Source organism: Zootoca vivipara, chromosome 8, assembly GCF_963506605.1.
Source record: "Zootoca vivipara chromosome 8, rZooViv1.1, whole genome shotgun sequence".
In the NCBI taxonomy this organism is placed as follows: Eukaryota; Metazoa; Chordata; class Lepidosauria; order Squamata; family Lacertidae; genus Zootoca; species Zootoca vivipara.
The window spans coordinates 48,003,122-48,028,364 of record NC_083283.1 but is presented as its reverse complement, the minus strand read 5'-3'; the positions used below and the strand labels follow the sequence as shown (position 1 = coordinate 48,028,364).

The 25,243-nt window shown below is 42.1% G+C and overlaps 1 protein-coding gene across 15 annotated transcripts in view; it reads right to left on the bottom strand.

Annotated features, from left to right (window-relative positions):
* Positions 1-25,243, bottom strand: part of PTPRM (protein tyrosine phosphatase receptor type M) — a 412,071-nt gene that overhangs the window by 58,640 nt on the left and 328,188 nt on the right. For 7 of the 15 annotated variants that reach the window (XM_035125987.2, XM_060277900.1, XM_060277901.1 and 4 more), the window contains 3 exons: positions 21,609-21,683; positions 21,090-21,116; positions 11,482-11,669 (listed from right to left, as the gene is read on the bottom strand). In XM_035125987.2, coding sequence (XP_034981878.2) covers positions 11,482-11,669; positions 21,090-21,116; positions 21,609-21,683 — 290 coding nt within the window. The remainder of the gene's footprint in view (positions 1-11,481; positions 11,670-21,089; positions 21,117-21,608; positions 21,684-25,243) is intronic. The other 8 variants (XM_035125992.2, XM_035125996.2, XM_035126002.2 and 5 more) reach the window with 2 other exon arrangements.

Here is a 25,243-nt window from a genome sequence, read left to right as displayed (position 1 = left end):
TGTGAAGAACTGTCAAATGACAGTTCTGTAACTAGTATATTTATAAATCCAAAGTAAGAGTAAATAATTCGTTTTAATTCTTTGTCTGAATATACATTTGGATATACTGAGGAATGAATCGTATTTAGCTGACACACAAACACAGCTGCTGACTCTAGAGAGCCAGAGCCAGTTTTAAGCATTAAGAAGGAAAACATATTGGCTTAATCCAACATTCTATCCATCCAAGTGTCACTTCCATAATACTGATTTGGCATTAGATTGTTGTCATCATTACTTTATGATTAGATCAACAGCAGAGTGAAGAACACAAATGACAGCTTTAACACAAAAAAGCCAAAAAAAAGCCTAACTAGAAAACAAAATCAGTACTCATATAAACAATATGGTTAACTTCAAATGATTTTAAAGCACATTTATATATGTTTTCTAGGGACGCTGAGCCTAGGGCTTGCCGATCAGGTTGGCGGTTCGAATCCCCATGACAGGGTGAGCTCCCGTTGCTCGGTCTCAGCTTCTGCCAACCTAGCAGTTCGAAAGCACGTCAAAGTGCAAGTAGATAAATAGGTACAGCTCCAAGCGGGAAGGTACACGGCGTTTCTGTGCGCTGCTCTGGTTCGCCAGAAGCGGCTTAGTCATGCTGGCCAAATGACCCGGAAGCTGTACGCCGGCTCCCTTGGCCAATAATGCGAGATGAGCGCGCAACCCCAGAGTCGGTCACGACTGGACCTAATGGTCAGGGGTCCCTTTACCTTTACCTATATATGTTTTCTATCAAAGGCCTATTCTGATATTTTCCCTATTTTGTTTTCCACCAATGAATGATCCAGAATTGTGAAATAATTTTGGCTAGTCCTAGTGGTACCTTCCCTGCCTATTACAACTTTTGTATGAATGTGGCTATTCAGGGAGTACTACTCTGCCACCCCCCGCGATCCCCCAGTTCTGCTAATGACATCAGTGAAATCTGCAAAGGTGAAGGGAGTTTATGTGTGTGAAAGAACCTTGGAATATTTATACTTATTAATTTTTTGGATGCTTTAATAACAAATTTGTTAATTTGGATTTCAACACATTTAACTTTGTTACTAATTAACAAACAAACAAAGTATCAAATGCTCCCATGAGGAATATTGCTTTCAGTTGCATGTGGAAGGAATCAAGATGGTCCCATCGCTTGACCAAAATAATAAACAGGTTGTGGGGGTGGGGTGGGGAGACAGCATACTAGACTGCCAGAACTACTTCAGCATAGTAAGGGATGCCAAGCGAAAACAGACTCTCTTCAAATACAGTATGAATTATAAATTGCTGCTCGTTTAATCAATTATACTTTTCAAAGTTGTTTGAAAATCCAAGACTAACAAATGCCAATCTTATACTGGTCTAATAAAATTGGGGGTTTCACCTCTCTCTCTCACCCCCCCCCCCACAATTTTACACACTCTATAATGATGAAAATAACCACAAAGAGAAAATATCTAATGCAATAAAAAAAAACTTCCTTAATTCAGTTAAAAGGTAAAGGACCCCTGACAGTCAAGTCCAGCTGCGGACAACTGGGGTTGCGACGCTCATCTTGCTTTACAGGCCAAGGAAGCTAGTGTTTGTCCACAGACAGTTTTTCCGGGTCATTTGGCCAGCATGACTAAGCCGCTTCTGGCAAACCAGAGCAGCGCACGGAAACGCCGTTTACCTTCCTGTCGGAGCAGTACCTATTTATCTACTGGCACTTTGGGCATGCTTTCGAACTGCTAGGTTGGCAGAAGCTGGGACCCAGCAACGGGAGCTCACCCCGTGGCAGGGATTCGAACCACTGACCTTCTGATTAGCAAGCCCAAGGCTCAGTGGTTTAGACCACAGCGCCACCTGCGTCCCTTTTAATTCAGTTAGCATACATTTTTTCCAGCAGGAGGCAAACATCCAAGTAGCTAAGAGGTTTACATACATTTAACATTTCCACCTGCTTTTTTCACAATACAATTCCCCAACAACTGAGCTGCCAACATATGAGAGCTCAGTGGTGCATCTGCAGAAAGCTCACTTACAGGATGCCTGCAGAGGGAATAGCAAGACATGTGCAAGCATCATAGCCAAGACACCAAGTAACTCCCTCATGAGATCTGCAGGAGTCATCCAAAAGTGTCTCCTCATTCACTGCCCTCATTCACTTAGAATGAGAATGCAATTCTTCAATATTTCTAATATGCTCCTTTTTTGAGGTTGTGTATACTAAAAAAATATGAACATACTGTTTCTCTGGAGAATATTATGATTTCTCTGCATTGTAGATTTATGTAACATACTCTTTTAAAGAAGCAGGAACTTAAATTCAAGTCACAGAATATTTTCTTTAAAAAAAACCCCAAAATGAATAAAACTTTAGCTGAAGTCTTTATTTTCTGCAAGCGCCCATTAACGAACATTTTAAAATTGAGTTCCTAGAAATATTTCCTTTGTAAGGCATTGAAATGAAATGCCTGACATCTGTTTCTCATTAAATCCATTAGAGATTGCTTGAAATGATGTACACAGCAATTATCTGCTAACAATGCTGCATAGTTATTAGCGTACTAAGATGCTGCCCTATGACCCATGAAAGTGAGGGGGACTTGCATGTATTCATATTTAAGTTGTATTCGTAAGACCATTGTTGTTGTTGTTGTTGTTTAGTCGTTTAGGCGTGTCCGACTCTTCGTGACTCCATGGACCAGAGCACACGAGGCACTCCTGTCTTCCACTGCCTCCCGCAGTTTGGTCAGACTTGTGTTCGTAGCTTCGAGAACGCTGTCCAACCATCTCATACTCTGTCGTCCGCTTCTCCTTGTGCCCTCAATCTTTCCCAACATCAGGGTCTTTTCCAGGGAGTCTTCTCTTCTCATGAGGTGGCCAAAGTATTGGAGCCTCACCTTCACAATCTGTCCTTCCAGTGAGCACTCACGGCTGATTTCCTTCAGAATGGATAGGTTTGATCTTCTTGCAGTCCATGGGACTCTCAAGATTCTCCTCCAGCACCATAATTCAAAAGCATCAATTCTTCGGCGATCAGCCTTCTTTATGGTCCAGCTCTCACTTCCATACATCACTACTTCCATACATCACTACATCACTACTCTCACTTCCATACATCACTACTGGTAAGACCATGTGGGCATGCAATAAATGCTGTAGAATCCTGTGGCTGTTGCCTCCCAGCAAGCTACTAGCCGGACACGTGTATTTGCTGCCAGGTTCATGATTCAACTTTTGTCAAGGCACTGCACAAAACTTCTTTTTTGCAGCCATGCACCAAAGGAAGAATTTTGTGTCTGGTGGTGGAAACATCTGCTCATTAGCCATAGGCTAGGAACCAATACACAGAGTTGCCATTTTTCTTTTGACAATGCTACTGTAGGCACAATTTTCCTGTTACTATGTCTGCATCCTGCTTGTCTTACCGCCTTAAGAGATTAAGTACTTCCCCCCACCCCAAAAGCTGGCAAACCTAACTACATATGTAAATGCTGATGTGAATAGGCCCTTTAAGTCTTTTTCTTCCAGTAAGCCTGGAATGTAGCTTAGGTCAGTGAGAGCCACTGAGTAACGGTACTGCTGCGTTAGGCAGGAGAGAAAAACTGAGCAAGTCGGACCTACTTTCCAAAGATCTTTGGTCCTGCCTGTGCCAGCTGACAAAATATGCCCCACTTCATTGGCTATGGGGTTCCATGAAGTAAATAGATCAGGGCGCTTTCTCCAACCCCAATTTCTGTGTTCCTCAATGTATTTTCACACATATCCAGTATGTTAATAGATTTGTGAATCATACCATGCTATAATCTTGACTTTCTAAACAGCAACAGCTTTAATCAAACTAAGGTGTCTTTCTAGTTGGGATTTAAATTCATCCATAAATAAGCCAGTCTCTTCTAATGGGAAAACAGAGTCTACAAAAAACTGCGTGTGTGAAGTCAGATGAATACTAAATTTTAAAATTGCTTAAGAAGAAGACATGCTTACAAAACCTGTTCTTTGTCACTGATAAATGTTTCACCAAGACTTCTGATCTCCTAAGACAAATGCATCATAAATTTATATGGGCATGCTTTAAAAATACAACAGATAAACTAAAGTTAAATTAGACGGATTTCATGGCTAAAATAGCTTAATGTGATTCAAAATGTATTATTTAGCCAAGAATAATATTTTAGTTATAAAAAAGCAATAGACTGAAATATCTAATTATCTAAAGATAAACAAATACAATTCATGCAATATGTAAAGGGTGCATTTATAATTAATAGTGAACATTGTAATTGCAAGTAAAATCATTTGCATAATTTACAAGTAAATAAATGGATGTTTAATGGTCTTATAATAAAAAATAAAAGAAGTTATATTGCTTTTGCATCCAATAAAATTAATGCACACTATCCGTATGAATGAAAGATGTTGATTTCTGTGTGCATTAATAGAATCAGCTTATTTTTCAAATAGAGCTAAAAAGACAGCCATTTAAAAGGAATGTAACATATGAAGAAACTATTATTATATATGATCAAAAATTCAGTGCCATATTTCAATAACACATATATCAGGCCAGCAGCCATTGCTTTGCAGGTTGCCTATTACTTCATCATATCAATTCTTTACTGTATTGAATTTATCTGTCATATATAATTGAAAGCACACTGTCTTCAAACAAACCTCTTTGTTTCCATACAAGACAAATTGTCCAAAGACCCATACAACATACAGACGTACAGCAGCATCTTGATGAACATAATAATAAAAATAGTATCCACCTATATTACTATGAATAAAAAAAAGGTAAAGTCCAGTCAAAGGTGGATGGTTAAGTCCAGTCAAAGGTGACTATGGGGTACTTTCAGGCCGAGGGAGCTGGCGCTTGTTCACAGACAGTTTTCTGGGTCATGTGGCCAGCATGACTAAACCACTTCTGGCGCAACGGAACACCGTGATGGAAACCAGAGTGCATGGAAACGCCATTTACCTTCCCGCCACAGTGGTACCTATTTATCTACTTGTACTGGCATGCTTTCAGACTCCTAGGTTGGCAGGAGCTGGGATGGAGCAACGGGAGCTCACCCTGTCACAGGGATTTGAACTGCCAACCTTCTGATTGGCAAGCCCAAGAGGCTCAGTGATTTAAACCACAGTGCTCTGGTTTCCATCACTGTGTCCTGCTGCTCCAGAAGCTGTTTAGTCATGCTGGCCACATGACCTGGAAAGCTGTCTGTGGACAAATGCTGGCTCCCTGGGCCTGAAAGCGAGATGAGTGCTGCAACCCCATAGTCACCTTTGACTGGACTTAACTGTCCAGGGGGTCCTTTGCTTTTTTTCTACTATGAAATAACATGCTAGATAGAGATCTAACCTGCTGACTACATGACTACTATCCTAGTAAAATTGCTCTTCCTGGTCTGGTCTGTATTGACAAGTTCAACCAAAATGCACACAAAGGTAACTATGACTTGTAAACAATGCAGTGCTAAGTAAGCATCCTGTCAGTGCAATGATGTACATTTCTGAAAATGAACTTTCCTCCTCTCCCACCACAGAAAATGTGTTCCTGTACCTCCTACTGAACAGATTTGGGGAGGAAACAGAGTGCAGAGGGTGGAAGTCCTGCTATGCAATCATAAATCCTTGTGTTCCTGAGAACTGCACTGGAAACAAGCCTTGCAGTTCAATGCTTTCATGTAACTTTATGGGATTTACTCTTGAGTATGAGTCCTGCCAGGCTTGAGCATGGAGTGACAGGTGAAGAGGAGGATGGGGGAGAGGGAGAGGGAGAGGAATGGCTCTGAGACTGAAGAACAGAGGTCAGAGGAGGCAGGTACTTCTATTTTCTAGTATATGGTTGTTCTGGATGGGGAAGCAGGGCTCCTCACTCCCTTCCCAACTCACGGGGACAGAAGAGCACCAATAGAATCTGGGGAGGGTATGTGTCAGGGCCGTCTCAAGCACGTCGGGCGCCCTGGCACGGAGATCGCTCCGGCGCCCCTGCCCCGCTCCGTTTCTTGCTGCGGCTGGCACCCCGCGCCACCCAGACTACCCCTAGAGCCGGCCCTGGTGTGTGTGTTGCTTTTGTTTTTCCATAAATGTTATGTTGGGCAATACAGTGATGTATACCATGATCCTTCCCATTTCCCCCCCCCCTTCCCTAATGGTATTATGTACAGGGTTTCCCAAACATGGGTCTCCAGCTGTTGGGAGTAAATTACACTGAATTCATGGTAAGGATTGCAATGTTAGTTACTATTATGGAGAGGCAGAAGGGGAATATTGGTGATTTGCACATTCTGCTTGGGAAAGCATAATTGATGTCACCAAAATTACAAAGTGAAGTAGCAAACCATATTATAGTATAGACAAGTCATGCTTCCTAACTCCACCCACTACATAAAATGGTAATAGAAGTTCCCAAACACTTCAGGGAGAAATTGATAAACTCCATCCTAATCAACCTAGCTTGAGGATGCAAAGATAATAACTGAAGTTAAAATGCATGTCTGGACTCAGCAGAATACAGCCCCATGCCCACCCAAACTTCAGTCACAAAGTAGACCAACATGGTGCCATTTGTTCAATACCAAAGCGCTGGAGGCATTTTCTGATGTCTCCAAATCATAATTTTATGGCAGTTAACATTCCCCTCCCACAACACTAGTGAATGGGGATAGTCATTAAGAATGCTAGAGTTTAAGGCAATGAAAGAGAATGGGAGATATGGGAATATTGTTTATTTAGGAACAGCCGTCTTGTTCATTGTAGAAGATAACCAGTGAACAGATGGCTGTAGATCTGAGTGCTATGATGGATCTCAAAAGATACTGAATTGAGTTTGTTGCAGAATTCTTAAATGTGCAAAACTGCACAAATGTACTCTTATTAATAGAGGATATAACTGTTCAGTAATTTACCGTACATGCAAATTGGAAACCACAAAAGTGGAATTTCTACAAGAAATGCATCCTACTGAAAGGATTGTTCCCTACTTTAGAGTAAATAGCTAATGATTTTGTGTGTGTGTGTGTGTGCTTTGAATCATTAACTGATTCTTGAAAACTATCCGTTAGTTTTTTAAACATGCCTTTTATTAAACTTCAACCACAAATATTAATAAATTAAATATATGAAAGCATGATATGCAATAAATAATATAATAATAGGAGAAAGGAAAACCTAACTACATTGTTTTATATAATAATCATTGGCTGCACCAAAAAGGTACCTTCCTTTTTTTGAAAACCTATGAAACAAAAAAAAGGACAAGAATGATAAGGAGCGTTGACAGGGCCGTCTTAAGCGGGTTGGGCGCTGTGGCGTTTAACCTCTAGGGGTCTAGAAAGAGTTAAGTTGCCAGGGAGGTAAACAGCCAATGGGAGCTCTCCAGGCAGAAGCAGGGGTATATAAGGGGAAGCAGGCAGACAGGAGGGGGAGATAAAGGAGTTGAGTTGAGGTGGATTTGATGAGAGAGGTAGAGAGGATTTTGAAATAGAGGGTTAGAGAAGCTAGTGAGGTGAGCGGTGGGACAGAATCTATAAGAGTTAAGAAGATAATTTCAGTCAGGGAGAACAGGGGGAGAACTAAGACTAACGGTTAAGCTTAAAGTAAACATAACTGAGAAACCAATAAGAATTGATATGCTTGTAAGATCTGCACAATAAATAAACTTAATTGTTTTGTTCACTGTTCAACTGACTCGAGTTCAAATCAATTGTGTACCAGTACACAGATATACTGGTTGGTGGCAGCAAAGGGAAGAAATAGGCGAGGGATGTATTGGGTCAATAGACGGTCAAATGTCCGGGGCCCTGGCGCCGTGGTGCGCGGATTGCTCCGGTGCCCCCGCCCCGCCCCATTTCTTCCCACGGCTGGTTGGCGGGCGCAGTTTCCGCGCAGCTTCGCCGTGCAGCGCCCCCCTGCCGACCCAGCGCCCTGGCACCCCCCGCGCCACCCAGCCTACCCCTAGAGCCGGCCCTGAGCGTTGAATTGGTGAGCTAAATGAGAAATCCTGTATAGGACCAGAAAAAGGGCATGCCTTAACTCATGCCTGCAGCTGGTGGGAGTACATTGATATTCTGGGAGAGACTCCAAAAATGAGATATAGGGAAACCAGGATGCCATGGGTTTCTGTTTGGGGACTAGATTTGTTGCAAGGGACATATTTTGAGTGAGCTTGTACAAGATCACGGTCTCCCAAATTTTATTTAGCCATTATAAAGGTGTTATTTAGCCACTGGTAGGCTGATAGGAATTTCCAGTTCCTGTCTTCAAAAAGTTTGTTGCAAACCAAATTGTTGGAAGATATCTTTATGAATGTAGCAAGAGTCACCTTGTACACAGTGGCATAACTTGAGGGTTAACATACATTTACGATAAATTTATTCGCATGTGTAACAAATATTTATTGTCCTTCATGGGATTTACCTATGAGCACAGGACTTAATGTTATTATTACTTTTTTGATTTACTTAATTTGTAAACTACTTTTCAACTAAAAAAAGATTTCTCAATAAAGTTTAAAGCAACATGTCAATATTGCTATAAACAGTTAGATGGGCATGTGGGTAAGAAAGAAGGTTGTTATGATTGCCACATAAAAAGTTTAATATAAGTAAATCGGAATCTAACAAGACAAAATAGGATTTATCTCATTTTGTTAATTTTTTGTAACCTGCTTGGAATATTTCTTTTATATAAAAAAGCAACATTGAATTGCAGTGATCTCCTATGCAGATTCCCTTTTGATCCCAATTTGCATATGGGTGGTGTCACATCCATATGGATTTGTCAAATGCAATTTTACAAAATCATCATCATAATAATCATCATATGAAATGAGAGAGAGTTCATTTTTAATGGGTGCTCAGGAGAGACTATGCACACTATAAAAAGTCTATTTATACTATTACCATTTATTTAATAACTTCAGAATGCTTCTTCTTGGCCAGCTTTTTACTAGCTTACCTGCCTTACTTTCCCCATTTCCAACAGTATCTAATGAAGTAGGTTGGTGTCTATGAAAGTGTCTGGCTTTTTTTAAAAAAGTCTTTGGATGCTGTCAAACAGTTTTCTTTCTAAACCATACCATAATCATTATCTCAATCATTATTGTAAACAGAGAAGCAAGAAAATAAATAGTACATGTATTTCCAGATGTATCAATACGGCTTGCTAACAGCCCCGATTTTCATTCAATGTTGCATACTTCTTTTGGTTTTGGTCATTATTTATACTCTATACAACAGAAATAACCTGTAGTGATGACTACAATTGAGTGACGCAGTTGGTGCTGCAGAATATGAAATAAGAACACTACTTGAAGAGAGCTCAGGTTGGTGGTGCAATTTGGATGTGTCATGTCACAGCAGACTTGTGTAGAACAACAATGCCAGCTAGGCCCTGTAAATGGCTGCGTCAACCACTACAAAAAAAACACACCCCAGCTTTTCTGCATAGATCACACTGTTTTCAGAAAATAAAGTTGCTTTTAAGTATTTTCTTATGAAGAAAAAATAATGTGCTGCCCAAATGAAGACAAACTATCAAAAAGTTTTGTGTAATGGGAGGGCAAATGTAGTGTAATAGAAACCTTCCTGACTATAAGCTTCAATTGGATGAAAGGAGGTAAAATAGTTGATAAATTGGCATCTCCTCCTAGTCTGACCAAAAACATAAGACCAGCAGCTAGGATAGATAGAGGAGGGGTTGGCACACAGCACAGGCACTAATTATAACACAGAGTCAAAATTTTCTAGATATTCTGAATTACTGTGCCCTAGAACAATAGATCATGGAATCAGCCATGTATAATCCTAAGTGATTCCAAAGACCTGATGGAATAAGTGTTATGACAAGAAACATCTACTGCAGCACTATCAAATTCAAAAGGGGAGATAACCATAGCTGCCAAGTTCTCCCTTTTTTAAAGGGAAATTCCTTTATGCTGAATAGGCTTCCTTGTGAGAAAAGGGGAAACTTGACAGCTATGGAGATAACATTAAACTGAATTCTAAAAGGTGGTCAGAACCTAGAACAAGGTGCCAATTTTGTTGAATTCATTAGAAACAGTGACCACAATGTTATCAAATTTAATGCATGCAAACAATTCCCAAGGAAGGACAACATTATTTGACTTCAAAGGATTAACTTCTGAAAAAAAGGGGCTTGGTAAAAAAGGAAGTTGAAAGAACAGTCAACTTCCTAGAACACTTGGGAGTTACTCGAAATTGAAACAGATCTAACTCTGCTAGAAAGTATACTCCAGATCAGGACAGTTACCACCAAATCCAAGAGGACTGCAACATGGCTAAAGTGATTAGAGAAGATAATGGAGGAACAGGCATAAAGAGTTTTCAAAACTGATGAATTAGCCTTAAGAATAAGCAGTGAGGTGACTGGCTTTGCTGATGACAACTAATTGTTAGAACAAAGAATTGCAATGAGCTTCAGAACGAATGTCAAAGACTGCCAGACTAGGAGAATGGGCAATAAAATGCTAAATGTGGTTTAATGTAAGTAATTGTAACATAGTACACATTGGGGCAAAAACATGTACACATATAGGGGACGTGGGTGGCGCTGTGGTCTAAACTACAGAGCCCAGGGCTTGCTGATCGGAAGGTCGGCAGTTCGAATCCCTGCGATGGGGTGAGCTCCCGTTGTTCGGTCCCAGCTCCTGCCCACCTAGCAATTCGAAAGCACATCAAGTGCAAGTAGATAAATAGGTACTGCTCCGCCGGGAAGGTAAATGGTGTTTCTGTGCGCTGCTCTGGTTCACCAGAAGTGGCTTTGTCATGCTGGCCACATGACCCAGAAGCTGTCTGTGGACAAACGCCGGTTCCCTCGGCCTATAGAGCGAGATGAGTGTGCATCCCCAGTATCATCCGTGACTAGACCTAATGGTCAGGGGTACCTTTACCTTTACCTTTAATTTCACAAATACACTGATGCAGCAGTTTACCAAGAAAGAAATATTTGGTTTGTGGTGGATAGATTCAGAACAGACAAAAGGAAGTATTTATTCAGACTGCACATAATAAAACTATGGATTTCACTACCATAAGATGTGATGGGAAGCCAGCAACTTACTCAAAGGCTTTAAAGGGGGATTATACAAATTCAAGGAGGATAAGATTATCAGTGGCTACCAGTCATGCTACTCTCCATTCTGCCTCTGAATATTTGCTGGGAAACAGCAGCAGGAGAGCGTTATCACCCTACAATCAGGTTGGCCACTGCGGGAAACAAGATGCTACACTACACTGGCCTTTGATTACATGTAGCACAACTCTTACATTTTTTAACATCTTCTGCCCCACCCCACCCCGTTTCTGCATCATTGCTGCTTTGAAAGGAAACTGTTCTTCTCGCAGTATATATATGCACACACACACACACACACACACACACACACACATGGTTGTGATAGGGAAAACACCACTGAGCACCATATGTAGCTTGAAGTTTACTCACTTCATATTCCTCCTTGAATCCATAGCCTTCTGCACATTTCATCTGTGTAATGTGCTGCAGCAAATCGGCGACACGGATGGCTGGATGGAGTTGTCCTGTTTGGTACGGCACATCCACAGGGTCTCGCTTCTTGTAGGTGTGTGACTGGACCAAGCTGCTTGTGTCACTGCCCATTGTCTGAGTTTCATCTAGGAAAAGAACACTGAATAATATACCAGCTACTTCCAGTTTTCCACAGAAGTGTATAACACATTGCCTTTATGAGATGGCGTCTGACACCAACAGAATTTTCTATCATCACTATTTGGTGGGCTAAACCATAAAGAAAATGAACTCAGTTGAGTAATTTACTTGGGGAGTTATCAAGATATATTGAAAAGAGGGGGATCTATTGGTTTACAATGAAAAGCACTGTATAGTCCATACTGTATAGGTTTGTTTATTTAGCTGTACTAATAAATTCTTTAGGTGTTTAGTTGCAAATGGTGCAGAAGTTTCAGGCTGAAACTTCATCAAGTCCCAGTAATATAAAAAAAAGGACTTGAGTGTTTCCTGGATTAGTAAACTTTTTATTTTCTCTTTCACAGTGATTCAGGACATGTTAGTGAAAGCAAATTTTTAAAATGCATAAAATGATATGGGTTATTAAGCCAGGAGAAAAATGGAAATGTAGATTGGATACAACACTAGGAAAGAAAATACACAAGGATAAATGCAAGGAATAGTTTGATTTGGGTTAATGCTTTGACTGAATTTAGCATGCTGCAGTTTCAAATAAGCAATATATCATGGGTCATCACATAAGGCATGAAATGTTATATGTCAACTGACATGCAAGCCAACACACAACATAACCCCAACTAGGTTGGTCAATACTGGTATGAAGCAAACAATCACCCACCCCCTCCACACCTCTTCAATGGGGCAAATGGGCAACTTACCATTTATTGGCACTTATGAGGAGAAAAAGAGGAGAAGAAAAAGGAAACAGGCCATAAGCAACAGTACTGCAGTAATAATTACAGGTATTTTTATGTTTTAATTAAGTGACTCCAGCTTTGTTTCCTAGCAAAGCAACTAAATATATTATAAAGGGTAGTGTAGAATAGCCCATATAATTATCTCCTCCCCCCCACTTTACTAGGTTGGGGGTGGCACTTTTAAGTTCCTATGTAACAAAAAGAATAGGGTGGGGGGGAACCTAAAACTGAAACCCATGTCTCATCATAGCTCCCCCCCCACTAAGCAACAATTTTCAAAATATGTTTACGTCTGCCACAAAGCTGTTATTTAAACAACCCTATCATCTTACTAAGCCAGAGAGTTACTCACAAATCTTTAAGAAGGCATATTTCAGCTGGCATGCCCCTATTCAAGTATTAAAATGACAGCCCATTACATCATGTGGCTGCAATAGGGCTAATTGACACCACAGTTTTTATAGGGCAAATCCCAATATATTGCCTATAAATGTTGTGTGTGCTTAGGCTGCAATCCTGTATCTACTTAACTGGGAGTAAGTAAGACCCATTGAACAGTGTGGGACTTACTTCTAAGCAGACATGAACAGATTAGCTCTGTAAGTGTCCTTATAAATCATGGGTAGGCAAACTAAGGTCCGGGGGCCAGATCCGGCCCAATCGCCTTCTAAATCCGGCCCACAGACGTTCCGGGAGCCAGCGTGTTTTTACATGAGTAGAATGTGTCCTTTTATTTAAAATGCATCTCGGGGTTATTTGTGGGGCACAGGAATTCCTTCACCCCCCAAATATATATATATATATAGTCCGGCCCCCACAAGGTCTGAGGGACAGTGGATGGGCCCCCTGCTGAAAAGGTTTGCTGACACCTGTATATATACACCTTCATGTGGCAAACCAGAGAAACAATCATGTGGCATCCTATTGCTGGAATTTAACAGCATCTTTCTGTGGTTCACTATAGGATGACAGGGATTTCCATGCTTGTGGTTAAACATGTACGCATCCTAATCTCCATTTTTAAATATTTGTACAGATTATAAGTCTGCAGTGCCAGAATTACATCACTATAATCTTACCATTATCTGCATGGTTTGAGATATGGCCTATGAAACAATGATAGTGGGATTCAACCTTAAGCATTAATTTACTCATATAGCAAGTTTCTGACCAGACTGTAAAAGCCTCACTCCAGTTATATTAATGCCAAGAACAGAACCAAGCTGGCCCACAGGCTCTGATCTCTAGTTAACTCACTCAATTCATCTTGCCTAGCAGTTGAAGAGCAGGAGGGGATTAGCTTAGTGAGAATAACTATTGAGGTCAGCAGCATCTCTGGCTCTCCTAGTATGAATGGACATGTGCTAGTGTTCAAGGTTCTTGCCTTCATACACAAAACCCTGAACGACATGGGTCCAGGATAGCTTAAGGACTGCCTGTGCCTATAAATCTCAGCTTGATCAGTGAGATAGTCTGGAGGAGCCCTGCTAGTTGTCACCTACGTTTAAGAAGTTGGGCATGTAGAGTTGCCATCTCATGCTGCAGAACACTCTTCCAGCAGAGATCCAACAGGCATCCTCACTTTTTTACTTTCAGGCATCTCTTCAAAGCTTTATGCCAACAGGCCTATGTAGCCACTTAAAAAACTTTTGGCTCAACAGTACTGGTAATCTTAAAGATACGTTTATTCTGTTTTTATATTTTACTATATGCATAGTGTGGTAAACTGCTCTCTTATGAGAGGGTGGTCTATAAATACTTTTATAAATAGGTAAGCACCTTCAGCTTTTCCTTCTCGTTCAGAATTGACAACTGTCTCAGCTTGATGGCTTTTCATGGTGCGAATATAACAATGTAGCTAGTTCTGAGTGTCATTATTTAGACAGAACACTCTGCAATGATGGTAGACTATCAATCCCAATAAAAAGCTTTGTGGGGATGTGATATGTACCTACAGCTCTGCGCATGGTAGATATTTCTTCCCCTTCCTTCTCCGAGGGCTTCCAGGTGCATGCTTGCTGCAGCATGTGTACGAAAGTGGTTTGGGGTGGTGTTGCAGAGGGAAAGCAATGGGCAAAGGAAACATTAAGCACTTTTCCAATCCAATGCTCAGCTGCTGAAAACCACTCTCCTTTCCTACTGTTTTATAGTGTTTGACACTGCCCTTGAAGTTTCACTGCAGGCACTGGTGGAGGAAGAGGGGGGCGGGGGGAGCGCACTGCCCCTGGCACCATGATCCCGGTAGGGTGCCATTGCGGTTGCCCCCCGCACTGGGCATCACCACGCTCCCGCCTGCTCTCCGCCCCCCCCCCCCAGTGCCGGAGCATGACTTCAGGTCTTCTAGTTTTTGCCTATGATAGGAAATGCTCACACTTACTGCCTTGTCACACTCTCCCCTTGTGTAAAAGAGCCCCTCAGAGTGCAAACTTTTGTACAGCATATACAAGGATTAGTTGGAATGGTATGATTATCCCTGTTCTTGTTTTATATGTGGAAATAGAGAGCTTCATTAATCATATCCTGTAGATATTGACTTGGGGCCTAACTTTCCTTCCATGAACAGAAAAGAGTTCATGTTCATAGAAAATCTCATTCAGACATTGGTCATACTACAGCACCTCATCTATAGATCCCAAACTTCTCAATCAGCTCCAGCCCTTTATAACAGAGTGGGCTTTGTACCTGAAGCAGATAAGACTCTATCACCTCATAATCCATCTAAAGGAAGCAACACAAAAATTACTGAATTGAAATTACTTTGGCCCAGTTATTCGAATCTTATAGTGAGGCACATAAAAGTAGTCTAATCTTACTCTGAAAACTTAGCAAAAGTCTCAAAGCCTAACAGAAAATAATATATGTAACAATTTATGTACATGAATGTAACCATTTCCCCCTTACTCTGGGCCTACCTTAATATTTTTATACCGATACAGAAAAGCATTGTTCCTCTTAGCTAACCATTAGCAAAACTGTAATGCAAAGCACCTTGGAATGCATGGCATGAAAGGTGATATATACAAGTGTTGTTACAGTATGTTGTTGTTGAAATGGCACCTGATTACTACAAGGTGGCTAAGACACAAAACGACAAAGTAAGTAAATAAATAAAAAGAAAGAGTTGGAAGTTGATTTATGATATTTTAAAATGAATTTATGCAGAAAAGTCATGGGTTTTTTTTTAACTTTAGGTTTTATTATTATGGTTAGATAAAGGCCAGGATCAAGTCCTTTGATGCAAAACCAGGTTAAGTGCAACTTTGCAGACATGCTATGTGTTCATATGTTTTTGTGTCAAATGGAGCCAGAGTATATTGAAGTTATTTCTGCTAGCTGCCTATCCATTTTTTAGCATTAGTATTATTATTTTCATAAGGGAATAATTTTACCAGGGTCTTTTAAATGAAAACTTTTTTTTATCCTGTCTGTTGTTACTAAGTTTACTAGAATTTCAGGTTATTGTTTTTCGTTAGAAACAGGATTTGCTGAGGTACACCTTAAAAATGGGTTGCCAAAATACTGTATGTAACGAAGCTGGAGGCTTTCTGGTCTAAAAATGTTTCGTTGACACTTGAACAAGTGATTGTGGTTTATGAATTGCTCCCCAAAACCTTAATTACTGAGAGTTTCAGAATCAAGTAGTTATACATGGGATGTATTATAAGCCCTAGTTATTGTTTTCAATTTCCAAGGCATAGCATTTTTTAATGGGTTGTTATTCTAATGTTATTTTACATTTCATTTCCATTTGAGTTACATCTCGTGTTACATTAACTGTAAGGAAATGTGGCTTCTCTGATCTGGTCTGTGTCAAATATATTTGCTATCACTATTGTATAAAAATACACGGAACATGATGCAACCAAGTCCTTTAGAATTAACTGGACTTATCAGTGATTTACTCTGGTTAGACTGTGCCCGCTGTAGGATCACAAAGAGCTTTTTAATATGAAAAGTTACTCCGCATGTCATAATTTAATGAACATGAAAAATCCAGCTCCCTGGTAGGTCATGAATAAACATTTTGATTTGTTCAGCTGTGGACCCAACTTGGCTGTCACTTACGGTTTCAGACAAAAATGTATGTAGTGTGGAAGGACTGCTACTACAGGCAGAAGTGTAGATGCAGCCAGGAAGTGGAGAAAAGATAAAACAGAATTTGTAATGCTTAGTTCAGGTTTTCAGACAGTAAATCAGGGGCAAAGGGCACAATCCTAATCCTAGTTACACCACAATGAATAATTTAGGATGTGGCGAATCTTCAGCTCATCGAGCCGGTTCCTGGCTCAGCTGGCTTAAGCGTCTAACCAGAGTTATGCTCTGCGGGATATATGCTGGTGTAAATCCCTCAGACTGATGGAACTTTCACTGGCATAAGCCTTGAAAAACGGGTATTCTGAGGGAAGAGGAGGAGTGGAAGGGATGGGATGAGACTCACGTTGGATTCTAACTCTGTTCACATGACCTGACAACCTGGTGGAACTTACACTGGCAAAGAGGGTGGTGTAAGTCAAACTATCTTAGAGGCTTATTTCCCCTCTGCCAGGTTTAGGGCCAGCTCAGCCAGCAATAGCTCTGCTCCTGAATGGAGTTAGGACAGGCATCCCCAAACTGCAGCCTTCCAGATGTTTTGGCCTACAACTCCCACGATCCCTAGCTAACAGGACGAGTGGTCGGGGAAGATGGGAATTGCAGTCCAAAACATCTGGAGGGCCAAAGTTTGGAGATGCCTGAGTTAGGATCTGCTGCATTATACTCTGGTTTAACTTAAACCAGCATAAATTATGCTGGCTTGCCATTCTTAGGATTGCTCCTTAAATCAGCGTTTCTCAACCGGTGTTCCGCGGCACAGTAGTGTGCCGCGAGACACCGGCTTGTGTGCCGCGACGTGCCGCGAGGAAAAGGGCGCTTTGCATTGCTGACGGACTTCCGGCGAGGCAAGATGGCGCGCGGCACGGCAGCGCGAAGCTCCTGAGAGCGACCAGCGTGCCCGTGCCGCCAGCCTAGCCGCCAGAACCGCCGCCGGTACGCGGGCGCCAAGTGAGCCCGGCGGATCGACCGGGGAGCCGCTGGAGGCCCCCCCTCGCGACCCCACCGGAGTGACACCGAAAGCGCCCTGCTGGAGGATCGACGGACCCCTGGGCTCTGCGGCAGCCGCGTGGGCGTCGGAATCGCCCGGCGGATCAAGCGGGGAGCCGCTAAAGCCCCCCAGCGAGCCCGCCTGCGGCCGGGAAGAGCTCCGAAGCCCGGGACCTCCCACCACGCGACGGCCCTGCCTCGTCGCCGCAGCCGTCGCCACCCCAGGAGAAGAGGAAAAGGAGGGAGGCCCCCCCAGGTGAGGGAAAAAGGGAAAGATAGGGAGGAGAGGGCCCCTGGCCACCCCCCAACCCAGGTGAGAGCGCCTGGTGGGTCCGCCTGGCTACCGCGCAGCAGTTCTTTAGTGGCATGCTTTACGTCTCCCCTCCAAACTAAACTAAATATAGGGCGGCACAGAGTTGGTGTGCCGCGGGATTTTTTTTCATAGAACAAGTGTGCCGTGGCCCAAAAAAGGTTGAGAAACACTGCCTTAAATTATATTTACTCTTTGATCAGGAGTGGAGAACAGTGTGGGGGTTGTGGTTCCTAAATGTTTGGCAAGCAACGTTCTGCTGATATACAGAACTCTATTCACTTTGCCGTTTATTAGCTATAATTAAGCAAGCTATTTCTGTACATGCATGTGGGGCTTTTCTGTTTCTTGCTAATGTAACTGGAAGGAATTCACAGGGCTCTGTCTGAGAGTTGCTTCACACAAATTTTTCAATGCAAGAGAGCTGTGGGACACATCTAACTTGTTCTGAAATCCATTTCCTTTCGTGTGTGACAAGGTGGTTGTACGCATACATCCCCATGAACTCAATTTGGTTTTCAGGATAACACTGCTAAACTAGATCTACAGTGGCTTCAAAATGTGGCCAATTCACAGAACAAACTCCTAATGTTGGAGGAATTTCAGTAGGCTTCACCCACCTTGTGTCAAATTGGCTATGCGGATGGGCAATGTGTTTGTTGTAATCCATAGTCCTGCATGCACATAAAGTTCACATTAGGGTTGTTCAGTCATGATGCTAAACCATGTTTCCCCCATGGTTCTGCTAACAATTATTGTGTATTATATGCATTATTATATGTGTAAGATTATACAAATAAACACTATACACAAAAATAGATGCTCCACCAACGAGAGAACAAACTCACGGAGCAAGTTCTGAAAGCTGCTGCTACAGTGCCAGTCAGCAGAGGACTGAAGGGAAAGGTTTGCTTCTTTTAACTGCAGCACCTCCTCTTTGGTTAAAAGATCACTACTGTGGCAAATCCATTCATTCAATTGTGGACTTTCCAGAGATCACAAAGAAGAGCCAGTTCTGAATTTGTGCTCATTGCTCCAAGGAAGTGCAAACCATATGTGGCCTGTCTGGACAAAACAACAAACTGCTTTGTTGGGAAGATAAGCAAGGATTCAAAGTTGCTAATTGCTACACATGAGCAAAGGAGAGAAGGCTACATGAACCCCAAACTTGTGCCTCCGCATTCTCGTAACACAAAACCATGGTTATGTCTGAAAATATCCATTATGAGCCCTATGTGCATGAGAGCAATGGATTACAACCAATGCCCATATCAAAGAGCTGCTTCATATGTTATTTTTAAATCATAGTCATTATTTTAAGACATTAAAGTGTGTGTTAGACAGCAAATTGACATCAGTGTTAAAAAATGGTAAGGGTATGGGTAACTAGCAACAAAAAGAAGAACCTTTTTTTGGTATACAATGTACCAATTAAAAATGAAACAATTTTTCTACAGGGAAGTTCATAAATAGCGATTTTAAGGTCAATAGAAAATTTCACTCTTCTTGATTCAATGAGGAAAAATGCCTCTAAAATTTGCATTTTTGTTAAAAAGAAAAACAACCCTTAATTGCTAAGGTTATATTCTCCCCATCCCCTCTTATATTAAGCAAATAGCATTTCAAAACTTTACTGTACAGGAATGTACTCAAATATATCAAACAATAAAGCATATTAGAAATCTACAAAATGCTATAATTTAATAGCAATGATTTCCTTTTCTTCCACTGAGAATGTCATACGTCAGAGCTAAGAGATGTGCAATGCTCTCAGGCTGTTAAAAATCACTGCAAATTTCATTTGCATGGATGTTATTACATTATTATGGTGGCTGCAGTGTCATTTCCTCTGATTTATCAGATATTGTTTTCTTTGGATGTCAGATAGAAATGAACTTTGCTAATTATCATTGTGTAGTAATTATTCTCCTGCATTCTTTTTTTTCTCCTGAGGGGTAGGGCACAAATTGGCTCTTGAGAATTTAACACCACAGCCATAAAACAGGTAATTGGCCGAGAAGGGCTTTTTTTACTTTGTTTTTCTGAGAGCAACTTTCCTCTCTCCCATCATACCACAAATCATTTTTGAGTCTTAGTATTTTCAAAATCAGTTTATGATGCAACATGGCATGTTCCCCTTGAAAACCATTTTTTAAAGCCCACTAGAATTATTTTAGGTGCACACATGTTCTAGTGATGATCTGAAGGTGCTTTCTGCATTGCAGCCCATGCGCAGTTCAGTTCAGAAAATTCAGATTTGAGGAATTCACAGCAGACTTCACATGGCAATGCTGTGCACTAGTAAGGACTTACGAGAGAAAGAAGGTGCATGGGTGTGGATGTAGAAAAAGTTTAAAAAATCATTGCAAAGTCAGTGTGAAAACAAGAACTGAAATATTGGTATGAAACTCTTGCCACAGTGCATTACAGCACAATCCTATACATGTCAACTCAAAAGCAAGCCCCACTGAGTTCAGCAGCACTTACTTGAAGGTAAGTGGGTACAGGATTGCAGCCTTATTAAATTTGCATTTTTGTTTGTTTTTAAGAAAGCTGTGTGTAAATTGGGTTAGGTTAAGGTTAGTACAGTGGTTGTGGTTAAAAGCATAGCTCAGCTTTGTTGTTATATATTCTAGATACGATGATTTCTCATCTATATTTGTTATCTCAGCATGGTAAATCCATTTCCCTTCACTTTTTAATGGTTGTTTTTAGCGTCCTGACAGAAAGGGCCAAGTGCCTTTCCTTCTATAGTGCTGGTATCTTATTTTATCCCTTGTAGGATGTGGCACTTCATAAACATTATTTTAATGTTCTGCCATTTTGATGGTCACAATAACATTTCAAATCTTTCAGAGACATGTCTAAAAGAAAATGAAAGTCATGTCTCTGCTATAGGTAGCAGGCAGATGACCATCTTTTTCTTAAACAGTATTTAACAGTACTTTATATTTCAGATGATACTAAAATAATGACAAACCTTTAATTGTCATGATATTTACACTCTTTGGTGGTTTGCTGATTCATTGCTGAACACCCCCCCCCCAACCCCTTAAATTCCCCTCCCTTTTACTGAATTTTCTGATGACAATAAGAATCCAGTATGTTAACTGGCACTTGAATTAAAAATGCAGAACAGCTTGCACATTCTTCAGCAGCATAAAACAATGTTTTGTAGCCTAGTTTGGAACTTTTTTTTTAAATCTGCAACAGATGTTGATAAAGGGAAATGTTCTCACCTAAAATTGCAGTTGGCACAAATGGATCTGTCATACATCATAAGCAGGTCAATGCAGAAAAGGCAAAAAGAGAAAGAGAAGTAAATGACCTATAAATGTTCCCAAATTTTCTGCTGGAAAGCCACAAATAAGCAAGTTGTTATATAACATGCAAAGCTATTTAGCGCTTTTTGCGTTTGTTTTGCTTTAATTAATAGCACAACCTCAAGAATAATTTCACAGAAGTCTGGGGCATGATCCATTCCTGAGTGGGTGGGTCTTTTGCACACGCTAAAATCAGCAACCGACCAAGGTCCTGAAGGAAAGTAATGGCTGGATGATGTAAGAGAGGCGTGTCCCAGTTTTTTATTCTGTGTAGGGGTCAGAGGTGGCCTTGGGGTGCGGTGAGACAAGAGGGATCTATTGAGCCCTCTACTGGTCCCTTTCATGGTGTGTGGCAAGTGTGCTTGCACGGGGAAAGACCCTCTATTTCCTAGGAGATTATGATTATTGAAATAAAACAAGCACATAAATGGTTACCTGGGTAGTAAGAATTAGGAACTGTTGTACTCAGTGTGTTTGTTTTCATTGTAAATGAAGATGGTGAGGAAACAGCTGGAAAGAGAAGCACAGTATTCAGGAAAACAAAAGCATTAGTAAGCTACACCGCATTTACAAAACCACCCTTATATGATGAACATAGCAGTAACTGATTAGGTCATTCAAATCAAGTAAAACTGATTTGGTAGAGAAAAATATCCATGAAAAATGGCACTAGACTCTATTACTTTCTTTTATGTTTTATTGGATCCCTTTGTGTTATTCATTCCTTCCAATGGATTCCTGAGATGACCAAGAAATGTAGGCAGGAACCCATTTACTTGGAAGTAAGCCTCATTCAATTCAATGTGTCTTACTTCTGAGTGGAGATGGGAGAAAAATTTAATTCAGTTCATATTTAAAGGTGTGTCTACCTAATTTGCACTTTCTGAAACAATATGTAAATTGAAACACAGCCATCCTTTGAAAGTGACACTTGAATTTTGCAATGCAGTTTCCGACCAACAGCATTTTAATGCTGGACACAATATACTTGCCTTTGAAGCCTAATGCTTTCATGGAAACATGAAGCTAGACCACAATACAGTGGTACCTCAGTTTATGAACACAATTGGTTCCGGAAGTCTGTTCATAAACTGAAGCGTTCATAAACTGAAGCGAACTTTCCCACTGAAAGTAATGGAAAGTGGATTAATCTGTTCCAGACGGTCAGCGGAGTACTTAAACTGAAGCGTTCATAAACTGAAGCGAACTTTCCCATTGAAACTAATGGAAAGTGGATTAATCCATTCCAGACGGGTCCACGGAGTACTCAACCTGAAGCGTACTTAACCCGAAGCATGGGTGTAATTGGTTCCGGACGTCTGTTCATAAACTGAAGCGTTCATAAACTGAAGCGAACTTTCCCATTGAAAGTAATGGAAAGTGAATTAATCCGTTCCAGATGGGTCTGCGGCGTTCGTAAACCGAAAATTCGTAAACCGAGGTTCCACTGTAGTATATTCTTTATTGATACTCCATGTTAATTCATGGAACATCTTTCTTTCTTGTGGTAGAAAATGAATATTTGTCCATTTTCCTGGATAAACATAGTGCCCTCCAGATGTTGTAGACTACAGCTCCCACCATCTCTGATCATTGTTGAGGCTTGTAGTCAAAAACATCTGGAAAGCGCCATACCAGCTACCCTTGGTTTACGGCCTGTGCACTGTTCTGACAGTGGTCAAGCATATACTTTGTATATAATTTGCCTGTGGACAAACTTAACGGCCTCAAGGAGACTATTAGACAGCTCATCCCCTGTAAAAAACTCACCCTTAGACAAATCCAATCACTCCTGGGTCACCTGAATTTCGCTTGTAGGGTAATATCACTGGGCCGCCTTTTCTGCCTGCGATTAGCCAGACTCACGGTAGGTCTAACCAAACCGTTCCACAGGAAGCGACTCCCTCACGGGGTAAATGCCGACCTAGAATCCTGGCAAATTACAATGGGGTATCTCTGTGGCAGGACAACATGGTCTTGCGTTCCGACTTTCAGGTGCAGTCGGACGCGGCAAGTACGTGGGGTCTTGGAGTCTATTTCAAAGAAAAATGGTGTGCACAGCGTTGGCCGGCCAGCTAGGAGGGTACAGACATTACACGCGACTTAACATTCTTAGAATTCTTCCCTATAGTGGTAACCGTGCATTTGTGGTCCGAGGAATTCAGGAATCAACGAGTCTGCTTCAGAACCGACAATCAATCGGTGGTCAGCGTCCTAACTCTGCAATCTTCAAGATCTGCAAGAGTGTCACCCTCTTACGCCATTTTGTCTTACTGAGCTTGCAATTCAACATGCATTTTTTGACCAAATTTGTGCTGGGGTTTAATAATAACATCGCAGATGCTTTGTCTCGCTTCCAGATGGACCACTTCCGCTTGTTGGCACCAGAGGCGCGCCAGTGGCCAGAGCCGTTCCCGGAACACCTATGGAGCCTTGGGAGCATGAAATCCTAAAGGGAGTATTTGCGTCGGTTGCCCCTTCCACCCTTAGCTCTTATAAACGGGCTTGGTCGGATTTCACTAACTTCAGACAAAAAGGAGCTGCTGACTCGTCCCTGGCCTGCCTACTCAGGAAGAGGTCATGCAATACATAGTGCATTTAAGGAATCTTGGGCGAGCCGCAAAGACCCTTAACATCCACCCAGCAGCCATAACCTTTTTCTCTAAATCACTCTATTTCACAGACCCGCGTGGTAACTTCCACTTACGCAGTGCTATGGAGGGCTGGCGTCGGCTCCAGCCACCTGCCAGTGATACTAGGCGGCCTATTACGTTTGACATGTTGGTTCAGATACACAAGCAGCTGAGGACCCTTTGCTGGACAAAGTTCAAAGCGCGTTTATTTTCAGCAGCGTTCTCGATAGCCTACTTTAGGGCGCTCAGAGTAGGTGAAGTGGTCTGCGAGGACCACCCTGATGGCATCACATGGGGCATTTTAATAGGGGATGTGCCACTGTCCGACTCCCAAGCTATGGTGCACATCTGATGCTCTAAGACTGACCAGAAAGGAAAAGGCGTTATTATACGCCTCCCGGCAACAGGCACTGCAGGTCCATGTCCAGTAAAAGATACCAGGAGGTTCCTCTACCTGCGTCCGGCTGGCCCGGGTCCCCTGCTTATTCATTTGGACAAGGCTAGGCTTACCCGCCACCAATTCGCCATGGTCCTGCGCAAGGCCATTGCCTCCTGCGGTTATAGCCCCAGCGAATTCTCTGCCCACTCTTTCAGGTTTGGCGCAGCTACTTCAGCCATGCACTTGAGCCTTTCATCTGAGAGAATTCAGGACTTGGGGAGGTGGAAATTGAACGCGTACAAATAAGTACATCCGTGCGTAGCGTCGACCGGGTCACCATCGCTGATCCCCGGTTGTCATTCTTTGTTTTCCAGGTGGCCAGATTGTGCGCGTTTGAATAGCCGGGCACAGCATAGTCCATTGGGCCCGGGAAAGGGCGATAGTGGCAGGCCTGGGGAGCAGTCTGGGGCCTCCCAGAATCTGTGAAAGTGTATTGGATCGCAAGGAGAGGCATGATGTTGCTGCCGACCATCCGGGCACAGCATAGTCCATTGGGCCCGGGAAAGGGCGATAGTGGCGGGCCTGGGGAGCAGTCTGGGGCCTCCCAGAATCTGTGAAAGTGTATTGGATCGCAAGGAGAGGCATGATGTTGCTGCCGACCATCCGGGCACAGCATAGTCCATTGGGCCTGGGAAAGGGCGATAGTGGCGGGCCTGGGGAGCAGTCTGGGGCCTCCCAGAATCTGTGAAAGTGTCTTGGATCGCAAGGAGAGGCATGATGTTGCTGCCGACCATCCAAAACCGGGCTGCTTCACTCGGCTACCCTGACCTGCTGGTGGTGCAGCTCGGTGAGAATGACCTTGCTTGCCGTAATGCAGTGGATTTAAAATTGAAAATATTCAGTGACTTTGATATCCTGATGGACACCTGCCCGGGGATGACGCTGCTTTGGTCCTCCTTGTGGAGAGGCGCTCTTGGTGCGATGGACGTTACCCTATCGCTTTGAACAGAACCAGGCGGCTCCTGAATTCCTTTGTGATCCACAGAGTGTTATCTTTG